The sequence below is a fragment of the Coptis chinensis genome, chromosome 8, assembly GCF_015680905.1.
Source record: "Coptis chinensis isolate HL-2020 chromosome 8, ASM1568090v1, whole genome shotgun sequence".
Classification (NCBI taxonomy): Eukaryota; Viridiplantae; Streptophyta; class Magnoliopsida; order Ranunculales; family Ranunculaceae; genus Coptis; species Coptis chinensis.
In genome coordinates, this window is record NC_141463.1 from 84380662 (window position 1) to 84394125 (window position 13464).

General features: G+C 35.1%; 1 protein-coding gene and 1 long non-coding RNA gene across 2 annotated transcripts; both read left to right on the plus strand.

Annotated features, from left to right (window-relative positions):
* The first annotated feature begins 626 nt into the window (after positions 1–626).
* LOC147483685 (glutamate receptor 2.7-like) lies at positions 627–5730 on the plus strand. The gene is made up of 5 exons (XM_086577781.1): positions 627–1117; positions 1577–2886; positions 3031–3343; positions 4093–4502; positions 5065–5730. The coding sequence occupies exons 1-5, from the start codon at positions 850–852 to the stop codon at positions 5605–5607; spliced, it is 2844 nt and encodes a 947-aa protein (XP_086433907.1). The 5' UTR covers positions 627–849; the 3' UTR covers positions 5608–5730.
* A 1111-nt stretch (positions 5731–6841) lies between these two features.
* On the plus strand, positions 6842–7382 carry LOC147483686 (uncharacterized). The gene is made up of 2 exons (XR_015206175.1): positions 6842–6895; positions 7016–7382. It is a non-coding gene; the product is annotated as an uncharacterized LOC147483686 (long non-coding RNA).
* The last annotated feature ends 6082 nt before the right edge of the window (positions 7383–13464 follow it).

Sequence of the window (13464 nt, forward strand, 5' to 3'; positions counted from 1 at the left end):
GGTTGCACAATTGTACTTCTTTCCTTAACTATATCTAAACTTTGGTATACAGGCTCAACGGGTATTTCAATTTTTTTATTTGTTTTTCTCACTACGATCGTTCAATGTATCCATGTGACTGATTGCAATTTTAAGCTGCAGATTGCAATATTAATGAAAGATGTAACGATTACTCTTACAATATCAATTCCTAAGGATCAAATTGTTTAGTCTGCATGTTTCCTGGGAATATGGCATGTATACGGATTCCGGATCCTGTGTCCAAAAAATATTACGGATTTGGCTTTCTATTGAAGAGTGTATTCAAATAGTCGAGAAGTCAATAGATGAGATCGCCAATGTTTTAAAAATGATATAAATGTATTCAGCTTCTGATGTGCTGACTTTGGCATTACAAAAAAATCTGAATCACTTGCAGATAGACACATGAAAATTGGCACACACATGAACAAACAACCTCGCACAAAGATGGACTCAAACACCTTAAATTACACACGCACGTAGTCAACCACACCCAGTCATGCACAAAGTCTGCAAAGCTGTCAGTTATCAGCTAGTTGGGCACATTTTAGACAAGTAGAGAAATAGTTAACTCTTAACTCACTAATATATCGGGAGAAAACTCATCCATCGTTCTGAATAATCTCGATTAAAATACCATATGACGGACTCATTCACTGGCTGACTTGCAGTATATGTACTAGGATAAACCTAAGATAACCTCCAGAAAGCATAGAACAGTTTTCTGATACTTGGTCAGAGATTCTTCAATCTTGTAAACTTCCTTACCATGCCTCAGTTCTCCTATAATAACATGGCAGTCCAAATTACTCAATAATACAACCAGAGATGACCCTTCAAACTCTCTATATCTTCTCTATTTTCTGTTCTCTGCTTGCTAATTTCGTAGCAGGTAGGAATATTAGTCACGGCGGAGGAGTATCTGATTTCCACGTTGGTGTGGTTCTTGATATGGATTCAACCATTGGCAGAGTTGGGTGGAACTGCATGGAAATGGCACTCTCCGATTTCTATACCACAAATGCTGACTACAGAACTAGGCTGTCCCTTCATTTGAGAGATTCTCAAGGAGACAATGTCAAAGCTGTGCTTTCTGGTATCCATTTATTTTCCTGACTTAATATATAGTTAGTTTTTGTATTTTGGATTTTTGGTATATGATATCTCCGCAGAGATTCTGCAATAAGAGTCGTGAGCCTTTCTGTATCTAGTATCTAACATAGCACCATAAAACTTAAAGGCCCTGACCCCGGCCTGTGACAAAAATGATCTCGCGAATATAGGGTCCTTTGAAATTCAGAAATCACATCCATTAGTTTGAAATGATTAGCAAAATGTTGGAACTAGCATGTGTCCACTGTGTTTAGTTTCTCGTCCATCAATAAATTCTGGTTAGTGCATCAAGTAAATAAAGTTCTAAAGCCAATCCAATTGCAGTGCACGACTTCTGGCACTTTTATTTGTACGTAATATTGTATAATCACTAGAAACTGCAGATTTTTTCTATTGAATGATGAATTTTGATTTTGATTTTTTTTATAAATTGTCAATGCAGTTATAGACTTGTTACAGAATGTAGAGGTACAAGCCTTAATTGGCATTCAAAAATCATCCGAGGCAGATATTGTGATAGATCTTGGAGACAAAGCACATGTGCCCATCATTTCTTTCTCTGCTACAAGTCTATCCGTGTCTTCCAGATCACCTTATTTTATCCGAGCAACTCAAAATGACTCTGCTCAAGTAAATGCAATTACTTCCATCATACAAGCTTTCAAATGGAGGGAAGTCGTCATTGTCTACGACAACTCTGACTATGGGAATGGAATCACACCTTATCTAATTGATGCCTTCCAAGAAGAACAAATAAGAGTTCCCTATAAGAGTGCCATTTCTGTTTCCGCTACGAATGACGAAATCCGTTTAGGGCTTTATAAGCTGATGAACATGCAAAATAGGGTGTTCATTGTTGATATGTCAGATTCTTTAGGTTCTCGGCTCTTTCTAATTGCAAAAGAGATAGGAATGGTGAGCGAGGGGTATGTATGGATTATCACAGACCGACTTACGAATCTCTTGGAATCAATGGATACTACCGTCATTGCATCTATGCAAGGCGTCTTGGGCATAAAACCATATATTAATGCATCACTGGAATTGGATTATTTCACAAACAGATGGAAAAAGATGTTTCACCAGGATCTTAACATTTATGGGCTTCGAGCATATGATACTATCTCAACTCTTGCTATGGCTGCCGAGCGAGTTCGTGCAACAAAGTCCCTGTTTGGAAAGCCAAGAACCAAAAGCAACCTCACAGACATTACAAGCATTAAGACCTCTGGAACTGGACCAGAACTTCTGGATGCTATTTCAAAAACTAGATTTAAAGGACTAAGTGGTGATTTCTATTTCATTAACGGGCAACTCCAGTCATCTGTACTCCAGATACTTAATACAATTGGAAAAGGAGAAAGGCAGATTGCATTCTGGACACCTGAACATGGAATTTCAAAGGATTTGAACTTGCCAAGTCATCAAATGTATTCGACGTCAATGGCTAATTTTAGAGCTATCATTTGGCCAGGAGAATCAATGACTGTTCCCAAGGGTTGGGTGATTCCAACAAGTGGTAAGAAACTCAGGGTTGGAGTTCCAGTGAAATCCGGTTTTAATGAAATTGTCAAAGTGGAGCGAAATATGTACAGTAACAAAACCAAAACAACAGGGTATGCTATAGATGTTTTCAAATTGGTTATGGCAGCATTACCATATTCTGTAGCGTATGAATTTGTGCCCTTCATGAATGCCGATGGTTCTAGTTCTGGGAATAATGATGAATTGGTCTATCAGCTCCATACTGGGGTAACTAACTCTCGGAACAACCCCCACCCCCTCTCTAGCGTTTCAAATCGATTATTTCAAACAGTAGCATATTTCATTTTTCGTTCGTTCTCTTTGAAAACGATGATGCTTATTCTTTTTCTTCTTTGTGATGTCTGGAAATAGAGATTTGATGCTGTTGTGGGGGATACAACAATCACATCTAAACGATCCATGTATGCAGACTTCACATTGCCATACACGGAAGGAGGAGTTTCATTGATGGTAGCATTGAAAGATGATTCGAAAAAGAAGACCTGGATCTTCTTGAAGCCTCTTACAACGGATTTATGGCTAACTAGTGGAGCATTCTTCATTCTCACCGGGTTTGTAGTTTGGGTTCTTGAACATCGGATAAATGATGATTTTAGAGGCTCACCTTCTGAACAAGTTGGCATGATCTTCTGGTTTCCAATGTCAACTCTCGTTTTTGCGCACAGTTCAGTAAATAAACTCATGAACTCAAACAAATGCATATATATTCAGAATAGAAACCTCTGTAACTGCCTGCTTATACATATATATAGGAACATTAAGATGGTTGATGCATATAATTATTTACCACACATCTAGTACATACACCACGTGTTAGAACAACTAGCTAGCTAGCAACTCACCCAAGTCTTATCTTTGTGCATTTAAGATGTTGCTTGATTGATGTATGTTCGAATAGATCAAATTAAAGTATAGGATATAAAACATATAAAATAGAGAACTTAACTTGTTAATTAAGTGAGACATCGAAAGGGGGAACTTAGTTTATAAAGTAAGGAACTTACACCTTATTTTGATTTGCAAATCACATGTAACACTACTTTATATAGGCTTTCTCGATCTTAAACGGACATATCTATTAACGGACATGTTCGTGGGGCAGTTTATATAGTGTCTTAAATAACTTTTTAATTTACGACACTGTATAAGCTGTGCAAAACACTATATAAGTTGCTAAAGACACTATATAATATGGCGTTAAGGGACAGTCCGTTTAAAAGAAAGCCTGCTACTTTATATATTCTAAAATGTGGATTCTTCATCCCTAGGCCTTGCCTTTCAGCTTGTTCCAGATCAAATAAAGTTTCTTCAATTAATAGTTAAATTTTTAGCTTTCTGAGTACGTGATTCAAACTTATTTTAAATTAAGATACATCATAAACAGCTAATTTGTGTACTGTGCATTTATTTCAGGAGAAAAGATACTGAGTAACTTTACTCGATTTGTAGTGGGAGTATGGATATTTGTCGTGCTCATATTGAGCTCGAGTTACACGGCTAGCTTGTCGTCAATGCTAACCGTGCAAAGCCTCCAACCTGTTGTGACTAGCATTGAAGAGCTTAAACAAAATGGAGATAATGTGGGTTGCCAACAAGGGTCCTTTGTTCAAGATCTATTAAAGCAAAGGGGCTTTAATGAATCTAACATTAAGCCATTTATCTCTCCTGTGGAAATGATTAAAGCTTTACGAAAGGGAAGTCAAAATAATGATGGAATTAGTGCTTTCTTTGGTTCAGTGCCCTACATAAAGCCTTTTCTAGCAAAGAACTGCAATGAGTACACTATGATTGGTCCTATAAATAAGACAGAGGGATTCGGGTTTGTAAGTTTCTCTTCTTCCCTCCACACTCTCTCTCTCTCTCTTAAATCTGAAAGTTATCTATGCATAGAGTGATATCTGTTCATCTTCACGTAGTTTTGACCTTCCAAGGTCCTTATTTACTTCAGTTTAGTATGTCCCTAGCTTTTTGATAAAAGAAAACCGTTAGTTACTAAGCTCAGCTCAAACATCGTATATAGTGTGATTTATTTATAATTTTCTATTGTTCTAGGCTTCTAGCTCAACAACTGTGTACGTTTAAGGTGAACATTACCATTCAAATCTCTGATGAAATGTTAATCACTTGAGCACGTCATCAATTAGAAATATACTCCACTTCAGCTGCCAATCCCTTCCTAGCAAGTTAATTTTCTTTTCAATTTTAATGAGCATGTTCAAACAGTATGGTTTGTTGAATATTAACAAAGAACATAGCCAAAGAGAAAGAAAACACAGAAGTTTATGATCTCAATGGCGTTTTGATTCTAATTATTGCTCAATCTGCAGTCGGAGGAATATATTTGCACTCAATCATCATCTGATTATTGTTGGGATTAATTTGCAGGCTTTTCCAAAAGGGTCACCCCTAGTGCCTGATGTTTCTAGAGCACTATTGAATGTATTAGATGGTACTGAGATGAAGAAGTTGGACGTGGCATTGTTTGGAACGGAAACCACTTGTTCAGATCCAAAAAATACTGTTGTTTCGAATAGTATGGACTTAAATAGCTTCCGGGGTCTCTTTATTATTACAGGAACGGTTTCAGGCCTTGCCTTAATTGCATTCTTGGTCATTTTCATCTGCAAGCACAAACATGTTTGGACTACAGCTGCTTCGGGTAGCCCCGTCTGGACAAAAATCAAAACAATGCTCCGACAGTATGACCAAAAGGACCTGCCCTCCTTTCGTTTCAGAAGAGCTGCTATTGAGAGGCAGAGATCAGCGGAGGTTGGAGACATTGAAGCTTCACCAAGCTTCACCATCATATCAACTTACTCATATGGAAACACTTCACCAGTTGAAGGAAGGATATCAATAGATCTTGACGCTGTTAGGATGAGTTCTACTGCCTTGGAAGAATTAGATGATGTAAGACTATCAGATTGACCTGAATACTTCAATTAGTTCACAGTTGTCCCAAGTCTACTACTAGTCTAAGTCCCACTGCACGTACTGACATCAACTTGTATCAACACCCAGATGTAATAGAAAGAAAGCACTGTTCTTGTTTTTGATCTGTCAAATATATATACTGTCATGTATGGTTTCTCCTCGTCGCCTTCGGTTGGGAAACTGAAAATATTTTTTCCCAAGTCTTGCATTGTGTCTTATCCTTTCTTCCCGTTCCATAAAGCTGGGATACATTTCGTATTTAAATTTGTGAAAATAACCTCAAAACGATGGACGGAAATGAAGCCGGTCCGGGAATAGAGCCCGTGGACTAACTAATAGTGGGATCAAGTAATCCGGTTGAGAGCCCAATTTTCCAAAAAAATTCGCCTAAAGTCCACTTGAATTTTAATTTTGCCCTAAGTCCAAAAACAAAGGCAGACATTAGCAATGTAAATTTAAATTTTCATATATAAAATATTAGGTAAATTTATATTTTCATATGCAAATTTAATTGTACATATATAAATTTAAATTTATATATGATGATGTTAGTCCGGTTTGTCTTTGAGCCAAAATTATTAATCAAAATTTGTCATTTAGCCGAAGTTATAAGTAAAAAATAATGATGCAGGGTGACATCAGCTCGGTTTTGGACTTATGGCGAAATTATTATTGGGTTTTGTCCTTGGGCTGTAATCTCTGGAAGTTAAACTTATGCTCCCAACTCCCAAGGCAAATTTAGGATACCAAAACCATTCCAATGGGTGTTTTTAAGCCGGGTTAGCATCGGTTAATGGACGTCCATTACAGTTTAATACACAGTCAACAGAAAATGTGTCGTTCGTCTCCCTGAACTTGTTTTGGTAGCTGCTAGACAATGCCATAAATTTAGCTAGGTTTTGTTTGAAAAAATGGTTGTAATTAAAAGTTCAAAGTGTAGTGAACACATGGAACTTGGAATTATACAAATCCATTGAGAAATGAATGAGTAATTTTTCTCCCAAGTTACCCCACTTGAGATGAAATAATTGAGAAATGAATGTGAGAAAGTGTGAAAAACACTTAGTCCTACATGGGAAGAAGACCAAAGAGTTGTTGAGTTTATAAGGCCTAATTGTGGCTACTTGGGTTGGGCCCAAGGGGTACCACTAATTTTTCATTATACATAGTAATTTAAATGAGCGCTATTTGAGTCATCTGCTAAGAGTATATGGCATGATATTTGCAAGGGAACACATACACCTATATAGATGTGGTGGACAAAAACACGAAGAAAGGAGAGGTGAGGATAGTGATTGAGTTTAACTTTCAAGCTGAGTTTGAAATGGCAAGATCAAGCAAAGAATATAATCAATTAGTCGACAGGCTTCTTGAAGTTTTTTGTTGGAAATGTTGAAAGCAGGTTAGGTACCTTAGAAGATCATTTGCTCTACTACAAAAACATGCATGAAGGAAAAGAAGGGGTCCATGAAGGAAACATAAGTACATGCAAGCCACGTGGTTTGGTACATGTAAATGAACATTACCTACAACGACACCGCTTTCGAAAAGACTTACCAGTAGACTGTAGCGACTGAAAGCATCTTTGCTAACATTCGACTTGCTAGAAAAGTTGCTTAGTTTGCATTGTATAGCAGTTCAAGTTTTGTGACTTGAGAAATGGATTTTTGTACCAATTTTTTTTGTCCACTGGAATTGTACATTATCCCCAATTTTACCGGAAGAGAATAATAAATATAAATACATACGTAGGAGGTTTAAACTTTAAACCATCAAAAGGCTTTTTTATTTTATTTTTTATTATTTTGCAAACATAGCACCCTCATTTCTGATTTCTTTCATTGCTTGGTAGAATGCGTAAATTGGATCTCCATAATTTGAGTAAATATTATTAACTTCAGTTTTCGGGAGAGGCTACACCCTGATGTTCAATATATCTTTGTCCCAGTCCCCTTAGTCTTCAACACTTACTTCCACTTTCCAAATCATCAAAGTGCTTTCTTACTACATACTGTCATTATTGATTTGTTTGGTGCACTTCCAATCCTCACTCACATATCCTTGCTATTGCGTTGTTAATCACATATCATCGCTATTGCGTTGTTAGCAAAATTAATGATTGAACCTCTAAACAAAAAAAGCAAGAAATTTATCTAAGACTTCACACTAATTAATCCAAGACGATGGAAATTATAGATGATTTTTTAGAATTGATATATATATATATATATATATATATATATATATATATATATATATATAATGTACACTGGAATTGTACATTATCCCCAATTTTACCGGAAGAGAATAATAAATATAAATACATACGTAGGAGGTTTAAACTTTAAACCATCAAAAGGCTTTTTATTTTATTTTTTATTATTTTGCAAACATAGCACCCTCATTTCTGATTTCTTTCATTGCTTGGTAGAATGCGTAAATTGGATCTCCATAATTTGAGTAAATATTATTAACTTCAGTTTTCGGGAGAGGCTACACCCTGATGTTCAATATATCTTTGTCCCAGTCCCCTTGGTCTTCAACACTTACTTCCACTTTCCAAATCATCAAAGTGCTTTCTTACTACATACTGTCATTATTGATTTGTTTGGTGCACTTCCAATCCTCACTCACATATCCTTGCTATTGCGTTGTTAATCACATATCATCGCTATTGCGTTGTTAGCAAAATTAATGATTGAACCTCTAAACAAAAAAAGCAAGAAATTTATCTAAGACTTCACACTAATTAATCCAAGACGATGGAAATTATAGACGATTTTTTAGAATTGATATATATATATATATATATATATATATATATATATATATATATATATATATATATATATATATATATATATATATATATATATATATATATATATATGCAGATGAGTAATTAAGTTTGGATGGAGATGGAAACACAATGAGTAATTAAATCATCATTTAAATAAAAATAATCCTCTTCTACTATAAACCTTGCACTCATGGACTATCTTTATATATATATAATAGCAGTCCCTTTTCAAATTCTCTAAGGCTATTCATATATGTCAGTAGGGGGATTACGAGAAAGGTTTTTTAAATCGTTTTTTCTCCACCTAAATCAATAACGGCATTATAATTGTGCCATTATTGATGCACTAATTTAGAAGAATATGGTTGATATGGTAAGGAAATACGATGAAGAAATGTTAGCGAAAGGACTCTCAGCTAAGTCGTTGTGTAGAATCTGGTGATGACGATAAATGATATTTGATGAGCTTAGTTTTGCCCCAAGTTGCAATTTTTCCAAAGCAAGCCAGACTGGATGCTTCTGCTCTGTCAACAGCATCTACTTGACTCCTTAAACGTCAGAAAATTTGATAAAGGGTGACCAACCAGAAGAAAATCAAGCATTCTGATCCCAAGTGAGCACATCTTTAACACAGTGCTCTCATTTCAGAAATCACACTGGATTTGCAGCAGTTCATTGTTAAGTTCGGGTTTGTAAACTTGCTTGACCCGTAAGCCTCAGGTCTTATATAAGATTGCAAGAGTGACACGTTGGAGTTGAAATCTTGATATGAATGCTTCCCGCATCAAGATTTGAAATAAGATTGTCCAAGTGATATTGTGGAGGCTATCATTTTGATATGGGAGGAATTGAATGGAGGGATACTATGGTCGGGAGCTTTGTGCTGAGATGGGGTACTTTGCTAGGTAGTGTATAATGCAGGCTTTTGAGGAGTTAAATAACATAAGGGAATAGATATAAATAAGGGAATCAAATAAATTGAACAAGATCTTCATTATAACATCATCTACTCGAGTCATAGGCTCACACCACGTTTGAAAATGAAAATTCTACACCACCTCCATGTGCAGTTGTGCACCATCACATTTTCGCTTCTTCACTCATTAAAGGTATACTGTTAGTGAACTTCTAGCTACTAACTTTCATTTTGAAGCATCTACTTAGTAATTGAAGTGCTAGATTTATGTTAGTGTCAAATTGATGTAATCAAGTGACATGGGTTTTTATCCATAAGTGAATCAAATTAATATGTTGGGTTCCGCCTTCAGTGTACGAATTCAGTTGAATGCTTGGCAATGCCCAATAGCTAGGTGTTAGAATGTCCAGTGCCTAAGTCTACATGATGGACTGATAGGTAGCATTGAGATCGGGTGTCCAAGCCAATCATTTCCGACAAGTTACCGTCAAGGCGTCAACAGCCTACATGGAATATGATAGTGTCAACGTGGATTTGTTCAGGTTATTATTCTTTCTCTTTATATTTGTTGAATGCATTGTATAAATTTCTCCAGTAAACATAAAATTTTAGATACCCATCTCATGATTTGATAATGTTTTTCTTAATTGTATAAATTGATATTCTTTTAATTAATCGAGCTATTTTTTTTTATTAAAACACCCAAAACCCTAGGAGTTCTAAATCTCAAAAAATTGAAGTGCTCTCCCACTGATGAAGAAGGAAGCAATTTCATTAATGAAATTTATTTTCACAATTTGCAGTCCATTAATTGATTCGTATGTTTTTTTAGTAATTTATTTTTAAATACACATTTTTTATTTTTTGTTTGAAATCTATTCAATTGAACACAAATTTTCCTCTTCTTCCACAGAAAAAGGAAACCTCCAATCACAACGAAGAAGAAGGCACCAAGGCCGTTCTAGGCACTGTTCAATCAAGTAAGCAATTCCTTCCTTTGAATTTTATCATGATATGATAGGTCTGTCAATTTTGTTTTCAAGTATGTCCCTTTTATACAATCTTTTAGCCGTTGTTCACCCACCCCAATATTGATCACCCTAAATGAGCAATGGTCACTTGGGAGTTTGAGTTACGTTGAGTATATAACTATGGGTATCCCATCCCATGTTTGGAGAGAACCTTTAAGGAGTTCCATATGATAAAAATCTAAAATCTGGAATATTTTAATTCTTTGAATTTTGAGCTAGGGTTAGGCATACCTTTACATGTATTAATATAAGAATCTTTGGTACACTTACCATGCACTAACACTAGAATATGTGTCTATGCTTTTGTGTGTGCACTAGGTTTCATTCCTATATAGCATCAGCATGTATGGGACAGTGTTTATTTTGTTAGAAATGTGGGTATGAATATAAACAGACTTATGTTTTCTTGCCTCTTTTTCCCACATGTCTTTACGTGTTCTCGAATACTGGTGAGATAATTATATAAGTTTTGAAATGTTAAGATAGTGTATATTTGTGAAGAGCTATTTGAGATTTTTAACGTTGGGTGTTTTAGTTTTTGCTCTGTTGGTTCTAATTATTGGGTATATAGCTATTTTGGGATTGTCGGGATATGTGATCAATAATATCGCGTTCGTTTTCACAGTAGTTTGCTTTTACATGTATATTATTTGTTTTCTCATGGAGTTATTTAGGGGGAAATGGAATAATGGAATGCAGCGCATAATTGAATGAGAAGAAGTAGTAGAATAGGAAAAGCCATATACTATTTTATGTCGTCGTGTTAAGTTTTATGAAAGTGTAATGTTGGAAAGTATGCAAAGAACGCAAGAACAAAGTCACAAACTCCATTGGAAGAAATGGATGGGTTGTTTTCAGTGTGTGGCAGAGTCACATAGTTCCTTCCACTAATAACTGTCATACGACTTAAGCTTTGAACATTAAGAGCAAAATAAATTGTTACAAACGTCATTATGCAGCAAAAGCATCCCTCTACTGCTAAGTTCGGCATCGTCCTATAGGTCGTTGCATTAAATACAACAAGAAGAACAAGAGTGTCGGGCTTCTTCAATCTGTTAAAGGACCCTTTATTAAACAAGCTCTCCATGTCGTTGCTTGGTACCCAACTTATTATTACTCCTTCCTCCAATTTTCTTCATTCATTATTACTACTTGAATTTGATAATATTTTAATTTTTGTCTCATTAAATTAAATTAAATTAATAAAAAAGGACTAGATGCTTTCAGGGGTGGCATGTTTGCTAGGCTTTTGAGACTTGATTTGTTGTTTTCCTTTGAGTGGTGCTTCTTGGGACAAGGTATACATTTTCTAAAATAACCATATTCTTTTATTTAATTTCTGCTGCAATTATTAATTATTAGTTCTACTCAGTTTTTTAATGTGTTTTATTTGAGAATAAACTTACATGAACTGACATTGAAAACAACTGAGATGGGAGCTTATAACTTAGATTTTGCTCTTTGACACTTTTTTTGGTGATATTGAGGTTTGGACACTTGGTTGCATTATCACTTGGGGAATGTTTTGCATTAGATTAGCCAACGGGTATGTCTATTATATGGGAGCCAAAGTCATTCGATACGTATCCAAACAACTGGAAGGGTGCAACAAATTGAAATTTTAAAAAGGTAAAATTTCAGCGTGATTCATCGGTTCTATTATTATCCTTTATTTTATAGTATATGAATTATGAATTATGAATGGGTTGGGGTTTAATCATGATTGATAGTGATTTATGAATGAGTCATCAAACTTGTAGAGAACAACTTAGTCGTTGTTTCTTCATTATGGGGGGTTGAATGTTATTCCCATTTTTTATCAAACATTAGTAATATTGAGCAATTGAGAATGCTCACATATCATTGAATCACGTCAGCAGAGGCTTTTCCTCTAATGCGGACATACATGTCAGTTTTTTTTTTAGGAAAAACAATCATTCGGCAAAAAAAAAAAAAAAAATCCACACCCTATTTTCATATTTTCAATTATTCGCCGTAATTAATAACCCAAAAAAGAAAGAAAACCCAAAAAGAAAGAAAAACGCCGACATCTATATCTTCTTCTTCCCCATTTCTTCGTAAAGTACGTCTCTGAAAGCCCAAAAAGACTTCCTTTTGCTTTGTTCTTCTTGAAATCCAATAGCACGTACTTCCTCCTTTGCCAAAATCACTTCTTCCTTAACCAAAACAACGTATTTGATGACTTCTTTGCCACCAGCACCACAGTCTACTAGAGTACCAAGTATAGTATCATTTATTTTAGTAATACTTTCAAACTCTTGCAAAGTATTCAGTAATAGATTAGCTTTTCTTCTGAAAATCCAAAGGTGAAAAATCTGCCAATTGTAGTGTAGAATTCCATTCTCTCCATGATAAAAAATTTCTCTTTCAATCTATAATATGTTGTGATCCAAGCAATCCAATTGCTTATAAGCTGAGATGTTGTATGATGAAATATTGAGTAGTAGTGTTGTGTTCTTATGGTATTGTTGTCTTCTCAAACCCAAAAAATATATGGAGTAGTCGCGACCAATATGTACGTTTTATTGATTTTTGCTTATGGTATGAACTGAGAATTTCCGTTTTATTGGTTTTTGGTTGTCCCATTTTGAAATTAGAGAATCGAATCACACTTCCACAAATATTAACATATTAACTCTTTGATATAACACTAAAATAGTAGAAGTTCAGTAAGATTTGATTTGCCAACTTCGTTTTATGTTTCATCTCATTAGTTTTTTTTTTTAAAGACCATTAATATTGAGTAGTTGAGAATGCTCCCAAGAAACCACGTCATCATCCCTTTTTCCTCAAATCTGGACACATCAGCTTTTTAACCAAAAAAACAATAATTCGGCCAAAAACAAAGAATTCCACGCCCTATTTTCAATTTTCAATTGTTTGCCCCGTAGAAACACCCCAAAAAAAGAAAAACCAGTTTCTCTCTCAAAAGTCAAAACCTGCGTTTATAAAAAGACTACTGAATTTTTTTGAGGACCTACTAATAAAAAAAACCCTTCCTCAAACTAGAAAAAAAAATTCTTTCGCTGATTTGCATTTTCACTCATTGATTCAGTTAAACAAATGTGTTATATTTGCGAATG

Bases quoted from the DNA above. Each gene is read 5' to 3' on its own strand.
- LOC147483685 (XM_086577781.1), top strand. From the start codon at position 850: ATGACCCTTCAAACTCTCTATATCTTCTCTATTTTCTGTTCTCTGCTT. The intron at 2,887-3,030 runs GTAACTAACTCT...GTCTGGAAATAG, and splicing joins TCTATCAGCTCCATACTGGG to AGATTTGATGCTGTTGTGGG. The intron at 3,344-4,092 runs GTTCAGTAAATA...CATTTATTTCAG, and splicing joins AACTCTCGTTTTTGCGCACA to GAGAAAAGATACTGAGTAAC.